Source organism: Podarcis erhardii (genome assembly GCF_964252035.2).
Source record: "Podarcis erhardii genome assembly, chromosome: 4".
Lineage (NCBI taxonomy): Eukaryota > Metazoa > Chordata > Lepidosauria > Squamata > Lacertidae > Podarcis > Podarcis erhardii.
The window spans coordinates 74139177-74160948 of NC_138508.1; the positions used below are offsets into that span (position 1 = coordinate 74139177).

At 43.5% G+C, this 21772-nt stretch overlaps 1 protein-coding gene across 5 annotated transcripts in view; it reads right to left on the reverse strand.

The window, feature by feature from the left end:
* Positions 1-21772, reverse strand: part of LOC309340289 (cohesin subunit SA-2-like) — a 60972-nt gene that overhangs the window by 14447 nt on the left and 24753 nt on the right. For 3 of the 5 annotated variants that reach the window (XM_081858961.1, XM_081858958.1, XM_081858957.1), the window contains 8 exons: positions 14548-14655; positions 10291-10399; positions 9153-9270; positions 8449-8552; positions 7380-7472; positions 7200-7289; positions 4745-4948; positions 1988-2064 (listed from right to left, as the gene is read on the reverse strand). In XM_081858961.1, coding sequence (XP_081715087.1) covers positions 1988-2064; positions 4745-4948; positions 7200-7289; positions 7380-7472; positions 8449-8552; positions 9153-9270; positions 10291-10399; positions 14548-14655 — 903 coding nt within the window. Of the gene's footprint in view, positions 1-1987; positions 2065-4744; positions 4949-7199; positions 7290-7379; positions 7473-8448; positions 8553-9152; positions 9271-10284; positions 10400-14547; positions 14656-21772 lie in introns of all 5 variants that reach the window. The other 2 variants (XM_081858960.1, XM_081858959.1) reach the window with 1 other exon arrangement.

The following is a 21772-nucleotide window of genomic DNA, read 5'->3' on the forward strand; positions in this document are numbered from 1 at the left end:
GACCATTAGGTCCAGTCGTGGCCAACTCTGGGGTTGCGGCGCTCATCTCGCTTTATTGGCCGAGGGAACCGGCGTACAGCTTCCAGGTCATGTGGCCAGCATGACTAAGCCACTTCTGGCGAACCAGAGCAGCGCACGGAAACGCCGTTTCCTTCCCACCGGAGTGGTACCTATTTATCTACTTGCACTTTGACGTGCTTTCGAACTGCTAGGTTGGCAGGAGCAGGGACTGAGAAACAGGACCTCACCCCATTGCAGGGATTCGAAAGGCCGACCTTCTGATCGGCAAGTCCTAGGCTTTGTGGCATAACCCACAGTGCCATCTGCGTCCCGATGCCAAAATAGGGGGCCTAATTTGGCCTGCTAGGTCATTTCGGCAAAGCCATGCCCAGCTGCCCAACACCCGACATCATATATGGCATCAGGTAAAAGACCCCGGTTCACACAAAATGGAGCTTGCTTATATTTGTAGCATCAGGCCCCTCCCACTTGTCAAACTTGGCCTGCGGGGAGCGGAGCAGGAGAAATAATAATCTGGTTTATCGGCAAAATTTATGCAAGGCAGGACTCCCATTCCCAGAGAGAACACAGCATTCTAGCCCAGGCCTATAGTACTCCAATCTTAACAAATACAACAATTTCATAGGACGGTTGAGTTGGAAGGGACCCTGCGGATCATCTAGTCCAACCATCTGCGATGCAGGAATAGGCAGCTGTCCCATATGGGGTATTGAACCTGCAACCTTGGCGATATCAGCACCATGCTCTAACCAACTGAGCTATACTAATTTTGCATGAATAAAAGGAAGTGCTTGACGATGCCTGTCTACAGCACTATAGATGTTTCTAGTCCCTTGAAACCAGCAAGCCCATGATATAAGTATTAGCATGCAAAGAGGACATGTGCCATGTGCTCCCTGGTACAAAGATCAGGGACGGATGCTCAGCAAAATCCTAGATTTGTCCCACTATGTCAGTGCCATCCATCATGCTATGTATTTACACTGTGACACAGCATTAACGTGGTGAATTCAGAACTGAGTTCCATTTCAGACATGAGTGGCAGGCAGGGTGGAGAGCTTCAGTCTGACTCTTTTTTTAAAAAAAGTTCCAGAGCCCTATTTGCACAACTAGAAACCAAACATTCCAGAGAATCCTATTACAGTGGTACCTTGGTTTACGAACTTAAATCTGTTCCGGAAGTCCGTTCTTAAACCAAGGCGTGATTTCCCATAGCAGTGGGGGACTCAATTTACAAATGGAACACACTCAACAGGAAGCAAAACATGTTCTTATTCCAAGGCAAAGTTCACAAAGCAAAACACCTACTTCCGGGTTTGCATCGTTCTTAATCCAAGTTGTTCATAAACTAAGCTGTTCTTAAACCAAGGTACCATTGTATTTAAAAATATAGCCAATATTCACTAACTATTTATTCTTTCACAACCTCTTGAAAGGTGGCAGCCTTTATATTTAAATGGCTCTAAGTGGGCCTTCACTTTATCTAAATTGACCAGGAAACAGTGCCAACACATAAACACCAGAACTTTCATCTGTATATGGGCCCCAAAACAGTCTCCACAGACTTTAGAAACTTTGAGTCTCATAGCGTCTTGGCTTACATTAGCAAAGCCTTTCTTTTCTTCCATTTATATCCCCCCTTTCTTCCATCATGGAACCCAAGATGGCTCCCAGGTAGACTTGCTTACCTTCAGCAGGACAGCTGCTTAATGTGCCTTCAGAGCAGACCCTGGGATGTTTCCTGATCCCAACACCTGCACTTCTTAATTTCACCCAGCAATCTTACATTTTAATACAATGTATTATGTATTGCAGGGGGTTGGACTAGATGACTAGATGGGTCCCAACTCTATGATTCTATGCTGCCTGGCTTTAGGTCTGTAAACAAAGCAGCATTATTCTAATTGTATGTGCCCACAGACGGTCACTAAAGTGAATTAATAATCAACATAAACAAGCATCTCACTGATGAAAAGCAGTTATTCTTCGCAGCGTCAAGCATATATGATGAATTCCTTCTTTTTCTGCACGAAACCCTCCTCCCTGTGTAGGAGACAGGAGAAAAGACTATGTGACATTTGAGCAGCAACTTCTCTCTCTGAAAAGCAGGCTTGAATAGGGGGAAAGGCACCTGCAGTATTGTTGCCCCCTCCCCAACACACACACAACATGCAGACTCCCCCCACAGTGCATACACCTGCACATCCCAAGGACTGCCTCTCCCCATATGAATCAACCCACACCCTGCAATCATCATCTGAGGCCCTTTGTATGCCACCAACACAAGAATGGGCCTTTCTTGTGGTGGCTCCCCATGTGCAAAATGTTCTCCCCAGGGACGTTTGCCTGGCACCTTTGTTACATATCTTTTGGTGCCAGGCAAAAACATTCCTGCTCTCCTAGGCCTTTGTGCTAATTAAACAATCTATGGCATTTTAAATTGTGGGGGGCTATTAACGACAACAATAAAATATAGAGTGGGTATTTTTTATGGACAACAATACCAGTATACCTGAAGGAGCGTCTCCACCCCCATCGTTCTGCCCGGACACTGAGGTCCAGTGCTGAAGGCCTTCTGGCGGTTCCCTCGCTGCGAGAAGCCAAGTTACAGGGAACCAGGCAGAGGGCCTTCTCGGTAGTGGCGCCCGCCCTGTGGAACGCCCTCCCACCAGATGTCAAAGAGAAAAACAACTACCAGACTTTTAGAAGACATCTGAAGGAAGCCCTGTTCAGGGAAGCTTTTAATATTTAATAGGTTATTGTATTTTAATAGTGTTGGAAGCCGCCCAGAGTGGCTGGGAAGACCCGGCCAGATGGGCAGGGTATTATTATTATTATTATTATTATTATTATTATTATTATTATTATTTTACCCATCATCGCCAGCTAGCACGCCCAATGGTCATGGATGAGGGGAGCTGTAGCCCACAATAAGTGGAAGGCACCATATTGGCTACTACTGGCATAGAGTTTTCTTCCCACTGTAAGCAGTTCTTTGGCACAGAGGCAGCATGCCTGCACTGCCAACTGGGGGACATGCAATCTTCCTGCAAGAGTGCTGAAAGTTTACTACTGGATCCGCTATGCTGGGCTGCTCCTGCGTTGGTCTGACTCACATCAGATGATCTGTCGAACTGTAGGATGCCACCCCTCACCGGGTCTTTGCCGGTGTGTGTGTGTGTGTGTGTGTGTGCGCGCGCACACGCAAAGTTCCATGGAATGGCAGGAACTTTTCCTCCCCAACCTGGGGGGATTAAATGCCGCTGCAAGAATCACATTAGGGGGCCAGCCTAAATAATGGAAATCAAGCATATTTCTCTCTAATCCACACCCCCCCCGCCAACTTGCAAATCTGCAGAAAACTAGGTTGTTAATGGCTGGAATCTAGCTGATCTCACTACATAAGCTGGTGCAGAATTCATGGTTTTTTATTATTTTCTACCAAAAATAAAGTGTGGGCAAATTTAACCTGACACATTTACTGTACTTCCATTTTTTTTAAAGAAAAGAAACAAAACTATCAGCATGAACTCTTATATGTTGGAATGACATCTGTTAGCAATGGCACAGCTGATCAACTGTTGTTGAACCGAGTCTGCAAGCTATTCATATTCCCAACAGCTGCTCTTGTATTCTTAGAACTAATGAAAACCTTTTCAAGTATTTCTGTAGCAAATCCCACCCCCAACCAGCCCAACACAAATGGAAATGCAAAAGCCACTTTCAAGGTTTAAAAACGCTGCAAGATGTTTTAACAAAGCAATATCCATGCAGAGGCTGAACTTTGAAAAGTTATGGAAGAGGAAATGTCTTCCTTGCCCTAATAAGGAAAAAGCTCAGTTTCATCTCCAATTAGTTAAATTATTTTTTCCTCACTGGACCTCAGACAAATGATGTCAAATAGCAGACAGTCATTAGTTAAGAATGCAGACTTTAAATAGTCTAGTGGTAGAATATCAGTTCCCAGAGATGTGAAGAACAGACTTAAATGTTCACAAATCATGCAGCACTCTGTCAAGAGAGGCACATTATATTCCAATAGAGGGATTCTTTGCACTACTTCAAACAGAAAACAACCAATAGAAATATTCGTGGTAATTACTGTTGTGGCAGGATCTAAACAGTTAAACAAAAAAAAAGGTAAAGACCATCATTAAAGTTCGGCCCGCTTTGCATGTGATACATTTCTAGCATGGATATCACTTCTGTGTAGGAGTATATAGGGCTAAAGAAGGGTTCCCATAATGAATCTTCGAAGCGCTTCCTATTATTAACTTTAAACGTTCCAAGGCGACAGGAGGGGATGCAGCTCATGCCTTGGACAGACCTTTTGCCCTTTTCCTCCCAGCACCTGCTATAGCCTAGAGGACTTCAGTATTTCTCCATTGGTGGAGGGAGAGGGAGGAAAAGGACATCCTTCCCCCCCCCCCCCCGAAATGACCAAAGAGGCAGGCAGCATTGCCAGCTTGTGAACTGGCAAATCTACTCAGCCGTGCCTATGCAAATATCACATAAACCCTACCACCTCTTCATATATATTAGGAACATGATTAGGGAAATCAATCAGATGTGATCTTGCCATGTTTGCACTTGTACACACACACACACACACAAACACAAAGAGAGAGAGAGCATGCAAAATTAACAAAAATAAATCCTGTACAAATTTTGCTCTGGAAACCTAAGTTTCATTTCTCATTACAAATCCAGACTTCACACCCACCTCATCCCAAAAGGTGTCCAAACTCTGGTTTAGATTGTGCACCAGTTCATCCACCAGTTCATCTCTGGCCAAGCCCACTTTTTTATGGCCAGAACCGTCTTCACCGCAAAGAGTGGCGTATACCCTGGCGCAAGCGTTCAGGACATCTGTGTAAGAGTGCTTGGATACAACGGCTTTTATTTCGCTCAGAAATGTGTCCAAGTGCTGTGGATAAAACAAAAGTAGCGCAAATGTCATTAAACTATGAACCCATGGAACCCGCAAGATAGCATTCAGTTTGGAACTCAGGCGACCTAGGTTCAAAGTCTGGCTACACAGCTAGACTGGTGACTGGGAGTGGCCGCTGAGACCACATAGCACCGGTCCTGAAAGATCTACCTTGGCTCCTAGTACATTTCCAAGCACAATTCAAAGTTTTGATGCTGACCTTTAAAGCCCTAAACTGCCATGGCCCAGGAGCGTCTCCACCCCCATAATTCAGCCCGGACACTGAGGTCCAGCGCCGAGGGCCTTCTGGTGGTTCCCTCACTGAATGAATTGAGGTTACAGGGAACCAGGCAGAGGGCCTTCTCGGTAGTGGCGCCCTCCCATCAGATGTCAAGGAAATAAAAAACTATCTGACTTTTAGAAGACATCTGAAGGAAGCCCTGTTTAGGGAAGTTTTTAATGATTGATGCTTTATCGTGTTTTTAATATTCTATTGGGAGTTGCCCAGATGGGTGGGGTATGAATAACAAATTATTATTATTATATGAACTCCTTGTATAGCCTTGAGCAGGACACTGACTTGCATGGTTCATGGCCAGTCTGCAAAGGAAGAACAACAGTGACCTAATTCACAGAGATGGGGGGCATATGTTATTACTCAGGCTGCATATACACTAAGCTGTTTATAGCACGAAAAAACATAGTTTTCCTCGATCCAGAATCACTCGCGGTCATCCTCAGCATGCTGCTTCCAGTCTAGCTTGATTCTAGAAGATGCCACTCACAAGGGGTGTGCTGACTTAATAGACGTTTTGAATACCCTTCCCCTTGCTTTGGCTTCGGTCCAATATACCTGAAGGAGCGTCTCCACCTCCATCATTCTGCCCGGACACTGAGGTCCAGCACCGAGGGCCTGCTGGCGGTTCCCTCACTGTGAGAAGCCAAGTTACAGGGAACCAGGCAGAGGGCCTTCTCGGCAATGGCACCCGCCCTGTGGAACGCCCTCCCACCAGATGTCAAAGAGAAAAATAACTACCAAACTTTTAGAAGACATCTGAAGGAAGCCCTGTTTAGGGAAGCTTTTAATGTTTAATAGGTTATTGTATTTTAGTGTTTTGTTGGAAGCCGCCCAGAGAGTGGCTGGGGAAACCCAGCCAGATGGGCGGGGTATAAATAAATTATTATTATTATTATTATTATTATTATTATTATTATTATTATTACTACTACTACTACTACTACTACTTACGTTATCCATGCCTTTTCCTCCCTGCACGTGCCCCAGGCAAATGAAAAAGGAAATGGCAACAAAAATCTGGGTAAACACTCACACTTACATCTGTTTGCATCTGTATTTAAACAGACACGCTATGGGGCAATGCAGAAACAATCTGCAGTGAGCTTTATTTTCAGAATCAAACCAGTACTCAACAAGCATCTTATTGGGGCAAAAATGCCAGTTCACGTGTGGGCTACAGACAAAAATATCTAGTTCACGTGTGGACTATGGACAAAAACACAAGGACCCAGTTTCCATTGATTCTAGAATGTCATGCATACACAGCCTCACTCTTAGAGCACATGCACACAAGACCTTCCTATGTCACCAGTTCAGAGCTCTGGCACAAAGTTAGATGTGTGTGAAGGAATCCAAGGGAAAAGGTGTGACCTGAGAGGAAGATGCCATTCATGTGTAACTCAGGATTTCCCACATAAGTACAGCCTGAGCATCTGCCCTCAATATCACCACATGCGGGACACTTTTATGTCTTGGTGGCCATGTTTTTTTTCAACTCAACTTCTGGAGCACTGCAATGGAAAAAAAGGCTGTCACCTGCCTCCAGCCCACAAGCACCAATCCAACGACGCGCATGAGCACGCACATGGATCAAAAGGGCTATAAAAACTCATCAGTTAAAATGAATTACAGCTCTGCAGACTGTAGCCTTACTCGGCAGGAGCTCCACATTTTCAAGAAATCAAGCCTAAACAAAGGCACGCAATTTTATTACAGACATTTGTGGGTTTTATCTATATTTTGACATTTTGTTATGTCTACTGCTTTTAAAGCCTGGGTTTATTTTTTTAATAGCTGTCTTGTGCAATTTTATGCAAACTGCTTGGGTGGTTTTCCCCCCAATTAAATTGCTATATAAATCTTGACAAATAAATATAAAATCCTATCTTGAAGTTTTTCTCTCTCTCTCTCTCTCTCTCACACACACACACACACACACAAATAATTCACCTTGTCCAGGAGTTCAGCACTGCACAGCTCTAAATCAAAATACTGTGGAATGTGCAGGAGGTTTGTCACCTTTTCTGTATCTACAGAATACTGCAGAGGGGGGAAAAACAGGATATGAGTGAGCTGCTGAAATTCAAATGAATTATTTAATATGCACTCACAAGAGCAGCTGCTAGTTACCTTTGCCAAGAGCTGAGGAAGCACCACAATGAAGTGTTCAGTAATTCGAGTACAATCTTCCACTTGTATCTTCTTCTCCCTGGAAGACAGGATCTACAGACAAAGCCCTTGGTTGCAGTTATAGCATAAGCAGGTTGCTGATCTATGCTTAAGCTAGTTGTAGGGTTAAAACTTAATACAGCAAAATGCTGGGGATGGAAGCTTCAGATTTTAATTAATTAAGCGCAGTATTTGAACAGTGTTTTGATTGCGGATTATGGAGTTTTTTTAAGGGGGGGTGGCTATGGACTGGAAGGAAAAGTTGGCAGCTTTTCCATGCCGATTCTTTAGTTGTGCAAAGAAGTATTCCTTGTTTTGAGCCAAGGGACGTGGAGTGCAGATAAAGAAACTTCTGGGCATTCCAGTCGTATCAGGAACCTTGTGAAAGAGTTCCAACACTTCTCAGTTCTGCGAACAAGCTATGCAGATCTCTTGACCCTTGCAGTATCAACAAGTCAGTGTGTTTGTCACTATAATTGGTAAACTGGGTTACAGCTTACAAGATCAGGAAACCACATTACAATAGACTGCAGTTAAACATTTGCTTTCCCAGTCTGATCCTAGTCATGTTTATTCAGAAGATACTGCTGTGTTCTTCAACCTTGAACACCCTGATGTTGTTGGACTACAATTCCCATTCCCAAGGTTGAAGAGTACTGTGTTAAAATGTACGTACAGCCCACTCATCTCTCTGCAGGAGAGAAGCACACTCCCTTATTGGATGTAATGGCCTTCAAAACAAGCATGCTTAGTACTGCACCTTTCCTCTGAAATGGCAGGCAAATGAAAACAGAGCTGCTTTAAAACTGCAGGCACTGGGCATTAAGGTTCTGTGGGTGTTCTAAATACACTTGCCCTTTATTGCACTGGTTAGACTGAAGGCTCTGTGCTCGTCTTGCAACCATGATTCTGTTCTGTCAATGCAGAGAAACCTGAAGCTGGGATCAATGGTGTGTGTGTGTGTGTGTGTGTGTGTGTGGTGTGAATCAAAAGCCAGATGATCAAAACAGTGTAACAAAACGCCACTCACTCTCCTGGTCCCTCCTCTCCCCACAGGAGGATGAAATTCAGCAGCTTCTCGAACGGTCGCTAAGGTTATTTCAATAAGAACACGCTCATGGGCATCAGTCAGCGCTGAAAGCAAAATGACACACAGACGCCATTCGGTCTCTCATTGAAAGAGGTGGGAATCCTAGGATGGTTAACACAGAAACTTTTCCTTTCACCGGGCCATTTTGTTTTAAGTTAGCTACAAAGCAACACTGGAAGTTTTTGAATAGATTTTCACCACGCAGGGCATTCAAGTTATTCTGCAGAACTTACTGTAGCGCAGCACATAATGAAGGACAAAGCTCTCATAAAATTATTCAAGAAGGAAACAGATGAATTTAACAGAACATCAAAGTTCATTAGCCAAGAAAGACTAGCATACATATCCCGGTTACTGCATTGCTTTGCTCTGAAGTAGCAATTAAGCTCCATAGAGAACAATAAGGATTTTTATTGAGTGGACCACAAAGCAGAGCTCTGAGTGGAAGACAGAGTCTCCATTTCAGTGCCAAAACACCACACAGCATTTTAAACTGGTGCTTGATGAAAAAGGGTATCTGTTAATGAAACCACACGACGCCTCTCATCCATCCTGGTTCTATAGTCCAATGGTTTGTGTTGGATTGCCTGAACCCGAAGGCAGCAACACAAGTTGAAAGTGCTAAGTTTTTCTGACGCACCTACCTTGTTCGTGACTATCGGCATTTCCCAATAAGAGAGCAGTCATGTACTCCCAGTCTTTCAATAAACTTGGGGCCCAATCCCAAAGGCTGTCTACAAGATACGTGACGTGGCTATGTAGCTAAAAATAAATAACAACAACAACAACAACTCAGACCTTCAAAAATGGTTCACTGAACATGACTTCCCACTATGATCTAATACTTGTTTGGGAAGAGGTGGAGAAGAAACATGTACAACACATGCTGGAGCCTTGTTTTATGTTATTCCTGCAGCAGATCTCCACTGTCAAACAGCCAGGCTGCTTTTTAAAGTGAACAGTGGCTTATCTCTTCAGCAGTAGAAGAGACAATCTCTTCAAGCACAGTTCTTTCCCACATGTGAATATTGCTTCTTTTGATTGCAGCCTATCATGTTAAAATTTTGCCAATATATATGACGTGAACTATCAGTAACAAGCAGCTCAAATTAAGGCCATGTATCGCACCTAAATTCAATGAACAACTTTAATTCAATAAATAATCCGTGGTAATAATTAATTATGATTATTTATGAAAAGCAAACAGTTTATATCATGCAGCAAAACAGGTTAAAGTATTAGAATTCTTATGGTTTCTCAGAATGAGAGATCTCAGATACGATTTTGAGCTTATATCGATTAATTTGTAATTCCACCTTCTGCCAAACTTAAAACCTAATGGCAAAAAATGAATTGCCTTGGCACCTTAGCTTCCAGTCAGAAAATGCACCCAGCCTTCTATCCATTCCAATAAAACAGCTAACTATTTTTCTAAGAACATAACCAAGCTCTTCCCTTCTACACCTTCAGGCACCCTTCTTAAATATATTCTTCATGTGCCTACTTGTCCAAATCTTCCAGTCTACAATTACTTGAAAATATCAATGAATTGTCCAAATCTTCCAGTCTACAATTACTTGAAAATATCAATCACATTTTGAAACTTTACCTTCCAGTACACTTTTATCATCAAATCATTTCTTGTTATTATCACAATTCTTTTCTTCCCTCCCTCAAACCCTTACATTAACTCAACTTCATTAATTGGTCCTGATATGTGAGACACCTCTGTGAATATTAGAAACTCATCTGTTCATCCAACACAGTATGCATTACCTTTACCTCACTTTCCAGGAAGAAATCTATTAGTGCTCTCAGCTGACTAGAATTGGGCTCCCACTTTGCATTACTTTTGGAGAATGCTTCAATTTCAATTTCCTGGATAATTAAACTGCCAACAGAAAAAGCGGACAATTAGATTCTGTTTTCAAAATTGCAATGCCTTGCCAGGTATATTATATATTCTAGCAGCACAATCCTAGAAATGTCTACTCAGAAGTAAGTCCCATATAGAGTTCAATGGAACTTGCTCACATTATGAAAATTACAACATTAATAAACATACGCTGATCCAACACATTAATTTTTTGAAGCTGTTCGGAGTCATGTGGCTCATAATAATCAGAACTCCAGCTCCTTCTGGTTTGAGCGAAAGGGCAAAAAGGGTTCAAGACAAGGGGTTGTATCCAGCAATGTAATTGAGCTCGTGGGGCAACGTCCATTAATGCAACAGAACTTCCTGTCCTTCTCCTTCTCCTGCCCCGTGCCCCCACCCAAATCTGCTTCTGGGGATTGGGGCAATTCCAAGAGCAGGTTGTTAGGGGTGAATACGGGGGGGGGGGGGAGGCAGGAGAAGACCCACTGCATGAGCAGGTGTTGTTCTGCAATGACTTTGTTTTGCAGGCCCTCCTGCTAAAATCCAGAAAAGAACAAAACTGAAAGACTTTTAATTTATGGCAACAGTGTATTGTTTCTGCATCAGCGTAGTTGTTGGCTGTTATTTTACTTCTCTTCTCTTTCTATTATTTTAATTTTGATTTTTTTAATGCATTTTTTCAACCTATCTGCTTATGGAAAATTAAACAAAAAGCATGATTGATTAAAAACGGGGGGAAAACCTTGACTATAATAAATTATTTTCATCAGCATGTCACAGTGGTAAGTAATAAAAAATCATTCCAATACCAATGGGGGTTATACTGCTTCCCTTTTATCATTCTAGTTCATTTCCCCTAATCCACATATTGTTACCAAGGCCCATTTACAAAGTTACTCTTGGGAGAATGAGATTTCAACTTGACTGAAAAACTGGAACTTATTTTAATCTACTGCCTCACTAAATTATTCAAGTTTTAGTTTTGGGTTTGTTTGTTTTTGGGGTTTGTTTGTTTTTTACTACACAGCTGCATTGTGCAAGAAGAGACCCTTTGTGATTAATCAGAAAAGATAAACCATTCACAACAATCACAAGCAGATGCTGCTTGGGAAGAAATTGGCTCACTGGATAGAAATCAACAAGCAGAGAAAACAGAAGGGAGAGAGAGAGAGAGAGAGAGAGAGAGAGAACGAACACCCCTATATAATATTTGGCAAAAGCCAAAGGCAAAAAGTGTAAGCAGGAGGAGCAGGGGAAGCCTTTGTTCAAATCTTACTGCACCTGTGAACTTACTAAATGGCACTATTACTCACTGGATTTCTTACCTGCCCTTCATCACAATGGTCCCAGAATTACAACAATATAAACACATACAATTGAAATCACTTAAAATAATCAGCCTTAGGGAAGCCTGTTCTCTCAGCAACCCTGACTTGCTTTACTGAAGTTTTGTGAGAGTTTTGGAGATAATGAGTAGGATCCTAAAGAATCACGAGCTGCAGGAAAAGTAGCCCCTCGGACAGATCTGCAAACACTTGTGTAAGACTTTGAGAAGCACTGCAGGAGATCGCTTCTACAGCCGTTCTCGTGTTTTTTCTATACGTCCCATAAGCAGAACATCATCTTTGGACAGCTTTTTAAAAAACCTATTCTCATGCAGCACTGTCATGTGGGATTTGAGAAAGCCCTTGCATGTATGCAACGTGGTGGAAGGGAACCCCTGGATCCAATTTCCAAAAGCCACTGCAAAGGCTCCTGGCTGAGCATGCTGGGAGAAGAAGAAAAAAACCTTGCAGGGGTAAACTGGAGGGGGAGAAAAGAGGGGAACAAGTGATGCAGGATGGATGGGGGCCGGAAAAAAGCTGAGAAAAGGAAGCCAAGGAAGAACGGTGCAAAGAAAAGCAGTCATTGGGCAGGTGGGAAAGAGAATTGAGCAAGCAAACAAGGAAGGCAGGCAGGAGAAGATGCACCTGGGAGAGGAAGACAAAGGACAAAAAGGAAAACAAGAAATAGTGGGGGGCGGGATGGAGACAAACAAGAAAATCAGTGAAAGCAGGTCAGGAACAGAGTTGGCGAGACAACCGATGGAGCAGAGAGGAAGGAGAGATACAAAATGGGACAACCAATAGGAGGAGATGAAAAGGGTTGGCATGTAAGGGAAGGGAAGACAGAGATGTGGGGCTGTGAAGGGCTAAATGTTTGGAGAAGGGCCACAGCTCAATGGTACAGCATCTGGCTAGCATGCGGAAGGCTCCAGGTTCTCTCGCCAGCATCTCCAGGTGGGGCTGGGAGGCCCCCCTTTGACACCGTGGAAAGCCGCTGCTAGTCATTGCAGACCACAATCATCTAGACCGGTGTTTCTCAAGTTTGGGTCTCCAGCTGTTCTTGAGACTACAACTCCCATCATCCCCAGCTAGCAGGAGCAGTGGTCAAGGATGATGGGAGTTGTGGTCCAACAACAGCTGGGGACCCAAGTTTGAGAAGCACTATTCTAGAGGGACCAATCAAATTCGACATAAGGCAATTTCCTAAGAGCCACAGGAAAGCGGTCAGAGTGTTGAACTAAGACTTGGGAGACCCAGATTATGAACCTTACTTAACCCATGATGCAGTATTCAAAACTCCCATTGTTCTATGCGCATTTTGCAACAGGGAATTTAATTAGCGCGAGTAGTTTCGGAGCTCTGGGTGCAGTACTGTGCCCAAGATTTCAGATTAAAACTGCAGAGTGGAAGAAAAGGAAGAACTTTTTCTGCCTCCCTACTTCCAGCTCCTCTCTGAAGACTGGAGAAGAGACCCTCTTAAGAATATTAGGGGGGTGGGCAGGGGAAGGACTAGACCAGGGGAAAATGAACATAATATTTTAGCTGCAGTTCATTCATTTTCAGCTTTGTATTCTTGTTATTAAAAAAGTGCACCTAGACATTCCATTGTTGTGCCCATAACCTGGGTTTAAGGTGCCATTTAGCTCCTAGCTTTCATATCTCAGTTTCTAACACTGCCATGAAGCTCCCTGGGTGACCTTGGGCCAGTCACTGTCTCTCAGCCTAACTTACCTCACAGGGTTGTTGTGAGGATGAAATAGGGAGAGGGAGAGAACCATGTATGCCACCTTAAGCTCCCTGGATAAAAGGTGGGATCCAAATGTAATGAAATAAATAAAGCCAGGCAACATTTTGTAGCAAGCCTGCACATCAGTCTGTGTATATAAACTATAATTGCAAAATACCATTAGAGAGCCAGACCCAGGGATTCAGCCTGAAACGCTCTTCAGTGAACCCTAACAATGTCTCCTCACTATTACACCCACAGGAAGCATCTCTGGCAAGGGAGGGAGGGAGGGAGGGAGGGAGGGGGCACCTTAAAAAGAGGTCCCTTTAAAGTCAACTTTCACACTGAAGGAAATGGCATTATGCTCCAAATTATATGATAATCACACAGGCAGGCAGATAATTCTGGATTCCTTCCAACGGACATCTAACACAAAACAGACAAGAGATAGGTGGGAAATATTCACAGAAGAACTCGATGTGGATGAAAATTCACCTGGGTTCTATACTCTCTGACGGAATCCAAAGGAAAGTAATTAAATCTATGAAAGACCAAAGAACTTCCCATCTGGAGGCACAGAATGAACTAAGGAAATTTTTACCAAGAAAAAAGAAAAGAAGGAGAACGAACTAAGAAATGCAAGCATTGGCAAGACAAATCAACAGACAAAAGCAGCTGAAGTTAAGGCCTGGTGAAACAAAACTGATTTTCACCGATTTATCTTTTTTAGCAGAGAGTATAGCTGCCCTAGCCCTAACCATGTATGTATACATACATACATACACACACACACACACACACCACACACAAGTATGCATAAAAATAACCTAGGACTGGTTGTCTGAGTGAGTGTATATTTGGGCATCCCATCACATGCTTAAGGATCAACATTTCTACTAATGTAGTTCTTTGGTTACTACGTTTGCATGCTTATTTTACACTGGTGGAGATCGGACCGAATGAAAATGTAACAAGAATCAGCCTAGACCACAATCACTCAAGAGAGAATTCTGTATGTGTGTTGAATTACGATGCTTATAGCATATGCAAGGGCAGGCTCTGCTGTTAAGGAGCCAACCAAGTACCAAATAAAAATAGTCACACTGAGGTACCTGTTATAAAGAAACTCCCCAGCTGCTACAGCCAGTGGTCGGTGTGTGGCATAAACAAACTGGTATAAGGTTTCACAGTCTTCAGATGACAACGCATCTTCATAGTTCCTGTACAAAGACATGGTATTAACTATGTTTTGTCAAAAAGAGCATTGTTATACACATTAACAGCATAACCCTATACATTTACCCAGAAGTCTTCCTCGGTGAATGGGGCTTGCTCCTTGGTAAGCGTGCATAGGATTGCAGCCTAAGCCTGTAAATACTTTCGGTTGGGGCTTAATTGTACATTACTTTCTTGGGGCGGATAGTGTTTAGTCACTAGACAGCTTTGGACTTAGCTATAGCCACATGGACTCATGAAACAACTTATGTCCGTTCTGTTGCAGCCGGAGAGAGACCGTAAAGTTCTGTTCTAAGCCTTCTGAGCACTGTGTCCTATAAGCCTTCCATAACATATGGCATTAAATTATATTTCGACAGCAGAAACATTTATGCCAGTGTACCATGCGAGGCTCTCCGGGAATTGACAAACAATCATGGAAAAGAATGAATAAGGTAATTTGGTTACATATTTAGAGCATGAGGTGAACATCAGGCAAAGATGTCAACAGAAGCAGTGTTCTGACATTCAGTCGCACATGTGAAAGATTAAGTGGGGCTGGAGTTTGCAAGCCAATATCCCCAAGGCACATCAGCTGCTCTTGAGATCTTGGCACAATTAACTCTCCCACCGACTGGAAATCCCAATATGCCAGGGCTCTTGCTCACAGCGAAGTTTGCAACGAACTTAAAGACTCTCTCGAGACCTTTCTACTAACCAGAGAAAGATCTCGATAGCAGCCAGCCTGTGAGGGACATTATTATTATTATTATTATTATTATTATTATTATTATTATTATTATTCACTGTGTTTGTACCCCACCTTTTTCTCCAAGGAGATCAAGGTGGCCCCCTCCTCATTTAATTCCCACAACCACCCTGTGAGGTAGGTTAGGCTGAGAGGCAGTAACTAGCCCAAGATCACCCAGTGAGCTTCATGGCTGAGTGGGGATATCAACCCTGGCCTGCCTGCCAGGTCCTAGTTCAACATTCTAACCACTGCAACCACACTGCCTCTCACTGGGAGTGGGGCTTGCATTGCACCCCTGCCCCGCCCCAAGTTTAACCCTCAGGCAAATACTTAATTTGTTCCGGAGGTCCGTTCTTAACCTGAAACTGTTCTTAACCTGAAGCACCACTTTAGCTAATGGGGCCACCTGCTGCTGCCACACCACCACCGCCCAATTTCTGTTCTCATCCTGAAGCAAAGTTCTTAGCCCGAGGTACTATTTCTGGGTTAGCGGAGTCTGTAACCTGAAGTGTACGTAACCTGAAGCGTATGCAACCCGAGGTACCACTGTACCAGAACATGGCTAAGCACTTCAAGCAATAATAAAATTTATTTCCAACCGTTTTGAAGATAAGAGAGTGGTTGGAAAGGGGTCATAGTTTAGCCTTTATTATGTATGTGCTTCTGTACTTTCATACTACCCTTCGCCACAACAGTCACAGGGGGATTTGCAGCAAAATAAAATGCAACAGCAAAGCATAATACCTGCTACAAAAATCAATTAAAACTACTATTTTTCATATAAAAAGTTCCAGGTTTAACCCCTGTCATGGGCTATTAAATCACCTCTCAAGGCAGGGTTGGGGAAACCTATGCCGCTCTTGAACCATGAGAAGTAACTGCTAGTCAGAATATACAACAGGGAGATGGGTCAATGGCCTAGCTCTGGATAAGACAGCTTCACATGCTTGAAGACTAACTAGCTAGCTCACAGAGAAAACAAATCCACCACATTCATACCACTTAAGGCTATCTCTAAAACAAGGAGGGGTACTTCGTTCCCCCCCCCCTCAAACCTTCAGGTCAACAATGCAGTTCCAGTGAGAGATTTCATTGCATTGGTTTTTTAAGGAGTTTTTAACACCCACTTCTGAAACATCACAACCCTATGTAAAATAGCTAAATTGAAGAGTTCATGCAAGTCCCAACACAAAGGAAGTTTTTCAAACAATACCTCTGCCGCCCTGTGAACAATGTTGTACCCCTTGCATGTTAAGGCAGCGCAGCTCCTTAGCAAATGACCATCTATCAAAGTCAAACCTTGCCCCTATCTTGTCCTGTCCCCTAGCAGCTAATTAGCTGGCAGAACAAGCATCCCACTAGCAACTAGTTGTCTGGACCTCAAGTTTCTGTTAGTGGGACAGAGTTGCAAAGCAAAAGCTCCAGAAAACCACACTTTGGCTAAGTGTCTGCTCTCACTGTAAACAAGGCAACAGCAGAGGGTTGGAAGCACAAAGGGATCTGAGGAGTTAAGGCAGACTCAGAAAAACTGCAAGCTGATCATTAGCCTACTGTCCATCATTTGCAGAGAGCTGCTTGTTATTTTATTTTTGTTTCTTGTGCTTTTTAATAAATAAAAGTTTCTTACACAAATGATTTCAAGCACAGCAGATGCAGCTTCACCATGAAAATGCATACCGGGCATCACAGAATAATAATTAAAAAACCAAGCTTTTCAGAAACCCAGAAAACAATCAGACAATGCCTCTGAAATTTCATTTCCCTATGTATGTGTAGTTCTGCACTGGACAAGAATCAGATATACGAAGCTGCATGCAAAATTGTTGGAAAGTATGCCAAGGTATTTACTCGGAAACAAAACCTATGCTTTGCTATGTGACATTACAGAAGCACCCATGAAGTCAACCTTTACAAAAAACACAAAAAACTCTAAACATTTAGCTTAGTGCATTCTAAAAATAGTGATGTTCTAAAAATATTTTAAGTAAGTTCTTTTTATGTGTTGTGAATTGATTTTCCCTAAACGTATCATTTATTTGTTAAAATATTAATAGACTACTATTTGATTAAAAAATATCAAAGCTATTTACAACAGATGAGATGAGAATCCTTGCTGGCTTTGGAGCAGATAGACACTGAAGGTGGGGTGTAACTTCTGCATTAATGGTTTGCCAATTGGGACTAATATTCTTAATTTTTAAAAGGCAGAGGGGAAGCATCAGTTCTCTCGCCTCCTCCTCAACTACCGTATTTTTCCCTCTATAACACGCAGATTTTTTCTCCTAAAAAGGAAGGGGAAATGTCTGTGCGTGTTATAGAGCGAATGTGTGGTCCCTGGAGTCGAAAAATCAGGCAAAAATCAGGCAAAAAATCAAATCCCGGCGCTGCACGGAGAAGCGAAACCTGAAAAGAGGAAGTGGCTGCTTTCCTGCATTCTGCCTCAGGGTCTTACTGCCCACCCTCCAATGTTTCGTTGCTGTGTTTGCTGAAACGGAACAAAGAGCAGGGAAAGCCCCTCCCGCCAGGCAAGCAGAGGGGAATTCCTCTCTGTGCTGCTGGGGGAGAGGGAGAGAGAGGGGGGAAGGGAGAGAGAGGGGGGAGGGGAGGGAGGGAGGGAGGGAGGGAGATGGCTGGCTTGGGTGGGGGGAAACTTTTGCCTTTCTTTCCTCCCTCCCGTTAAATCCCTCTCCTGCATTCTTAGCCAGCTGCTTCTCTGCACACCCCTCTCATGTCCCTTCTTTGTTTTTCCTTCGCTCCCCACTTAAAATGTGGTTACAAAGCATAGATCCACATGGATCCTCAGGATCTTTGCATTGGGTCACCCCAAATTCACCATCAGATCACATAGCATGTCCATGGCTACAGCCTGCACCAAAAAAATCACGCACCCACTGTTGCCTGGGGCTGCAATGGTGCAAAAATGTGGTTACAAAGCATGGATCCACAGGGATTCTCAGGATCTTTGCATTGGGTCACCCCAAATTCACCATCAGATCACATAGCATGTCCATGGCTAAAGCCTGCACCAAAACAATCACGCACCCACTGTTGCCTGGGGCTGCAATGGTGCAGAAACGTGGTTACAAAGGATGAATCCACAGGGATCCTCAGGATCTTTGCATTGGGTCACCCCAAATTCACCATCAGATCACATAGCATGTCCATGGCTACAGCCTGCAACAAAAAAATCACGCACCCACTGTTGCCTGGGGCTGCAATGGTGCAAAAACGTGGTTACAAAGCATGGATCCACAGGGATCCTCAGGATCTTTGCATTGGGTCACCCCAAATTCACCATCAGATCACATAGCATGTCCATGGCTACAGCCTGCACCAAAAAAATCACGCACCCACTGTTGCCTGGGGCTGCAGTGGTGCAAAAACGTGGTTACAAAACATGAATCCAAAGGGATTCTCAGGATCTTTGCATTGGGTCACCCCAAATTCACCATCAGATCACATAGCATGTCCATGGCTACAGCCTGCACCAAAAAAATCACGCACCCACTGTTGCCTGGGGCTGCAATGGTGCAAAAACGTGGTTAAAAGGATGGATCCACAGGGATTCTCAGGATCTTTGCATTGGGTCACCCCAAATTCACCATCCGATCACATAGCATGTCCATGGCTACAGCCTGCAACAAAAAAATCACACACCCACTGTTGCCTGGGGCTGCAATGGTGCAAAAACGTGGTTACAAAGCATGGATCCACAGGAATTCTCAGGATTTTTGCATTGGGTCACCCCAAATTCACCATCAGATCACATGTCTGTGGCCACAGCATGAAGCCCAAAAATGATACATCCACTGTTTCATTCAGAATGTTTTTTCCCTTGTTTTCCTCCTCTAAAAACGATGTGCGTGTTATGGTCAGGTGCGTGTTATAGAGCGAAAAATACGGTAATTTGGCCGTTGTTTACTGGAGATGCTGGGACGCGGGTGGCGCCGTGGGTAAAACCTCAGTGCCTAGGGCTTGCCGATCATATGGTCGGCGGTTCGAATCCCCGCGGCACGGTGAGCTCCCGTCTTTCGGTCCCAGCTCCTGCCCACCTAGCAGTTCGAAAGCACGTCAAAGTGCAAGTAGATAAATAGGTACCACTTTATAGCGGGAAGGTAAACGGCGTTTCCGTGTGCTGCGCTGGTGCCGGCTCGCCAGAGCAGCTTCGTCACGCTGGCCACGTGACCCGGAAGTGTCTCCGGACAGCGCTGGCCCCCGGCCTCTTAAGTGAAATGGGTGCACAACCCTAGAGTTGGACACAACTGGCCCGTACGGGCAGGGGTACCTTTACCTTTACTGGAGATACCAACATAAGTACAAAGTAAATAGTGGGTTTTGTTTTTCAAAATAAATAAATACCAGTTAATGGAGTCTGTTCCTTGTAAAGGTCGATACCCAGTGGGGTCTTATTTTAACTCAGAAAGAGTGGCTCTAGTTTTGTAGGCCATGAACCAGAAATTACACATTCAAGGAATACTTCATTGAGAGCAATGCTTCTGCTGCAAATATACGGAATGCCAAGTGCCAGATAAAGGTTAAGCCAGTGGGCCTGCCGGTATTTAGCCGTCTAAAAATAAGTCTTGCCTTCGCATACCAAATCCGCGTTATATCATTTTCCTCCATATTTCACTGTGACTGAGCACAAACAGAACACGTAGCAGAGAACTGAAGGTGGGGCTCTCTAGGGAAGCAACGGAAGCTTAGTTTCCTCTGGGCATTTCCACCCTCACCAACAGAAATCTCAAAAGGATCCCATTTATTTTTATGGAGGTGACCTTGGCAAGATGGCAACATAGGAGTTCAGAAAGCCTAGAATGGTCTTCAGCTTGTATCTGGTTAAAAAAATAATAGTGAAGGGCACACCCACAGTGCTTCACCCATGATGACAATGTTAAAGTACCTCAATTGAAAGTGTAAATCCGAAAAAACAAAGAAAGCTGGTGAGAGACAAGAAGAACAGGAGACGAGTGAAGGGAAGGGTGCAAATGACAGATCTTGAAAGAAAAGTGTGGCTTAAATGGCAGGATGATGCTGTATTAAGTACTGTATTAAATGGCAGGATGATGCTGTATTAAGATCAGAGGAGGCTTTGCACAGAGGTTGGGTATGTGATTATTTTTTTCATTGTAGAACTGAGGGAGTATTTGGACTCTCACAGAATTTCTCCCATCACATATAACCACAAGCAAGTATGCTGATTTTCAAATAGGCATAGTTCATTTCCAAGCTGTCAATAGAGACACTTTCTTGTAAAGTGGAACTGAAACTGAAAAATAGTGGTTTTATTTTTCTCTGTCCAGTGGGCCAAGTCATCTCTGTCAAAAAGGGGTCAGAGCTGGCAAACCTGCTGGAACCGGAAAAAGAATCTCCTTGCCACTGATGCCATCTGAGCCGCCAGTGACAATGTTGGGCTTTAAACAACACATAGAAGAAAGGAATAATCTAAATTATACTGTTAATTTTCTTAGAATTTAAAGGAGTTCCAGTCATGGGAAGGAAAGCAAAAATATAGGCTCAGTACCTGCAGTTCAAGGTATCAAAACCTACCACAATTAGCTCCACAGTACAGTCATTTTCCTACTTCAAAGACTGCCTTGTCAGGACAACACTAAAGAATGTTTTAAAAGTGTGATGTATTTCTGGACAATACTGACAAGGCAGATTTTCCACACTCCTTCCCTATATTTCCTGCCGGCTAGATCTCGCTGCTTTTTACCAGCCAAAATTCCTTCCCTTTCGCTATTTGTAGATCTATGCTCACACACCAATATTCCCTTCTAGTATTTCCCCTTCAGTCATCTCTTCCAATTGCCTAATCACTAAAGTGGGGCTTGTTTTCAATGTTGTTTTCCGAACTCGCCGAACTTTAGCCCAGTATTTACAGTGCTCGTAAGTTAATAAAGTACAACGAAATAATTCTAGTGAACTCTGCATGCTCAGAAGGTAATATCTCATCCCTCATCTCCATGAAGGACTGTTATATCCCTGTTTCATGCCAGCTGTCGCCTCTGAAAATCTGAGCTAAATGCAGGGCGATAAAATTCATGGATGATTTTTAACACACTCTCTCTCAACACACACATACACATAGCTGCAGCAGTGTAAAGTGGTTGATAAACACGAGAAGTGCTTAAGAACTTTGGGGGGTCCTGCTGGATCCTGCCTAGAGGTGTCAGAACTGTAGCAAAGACAACCAGGAGGACAGATCTATAGAAATGTAAACCTATGAATTAGCAAAACAACCTAGAGCATTCCTATGACTAAGTCGCCCCGGGTTTAACTAGTCTACAATGCCAAGACAGCTGAGCATTTGTACTCAAATCCTTGCTGCACAATGGGAATGTCATGAACACCCGGGATTATAATAAATC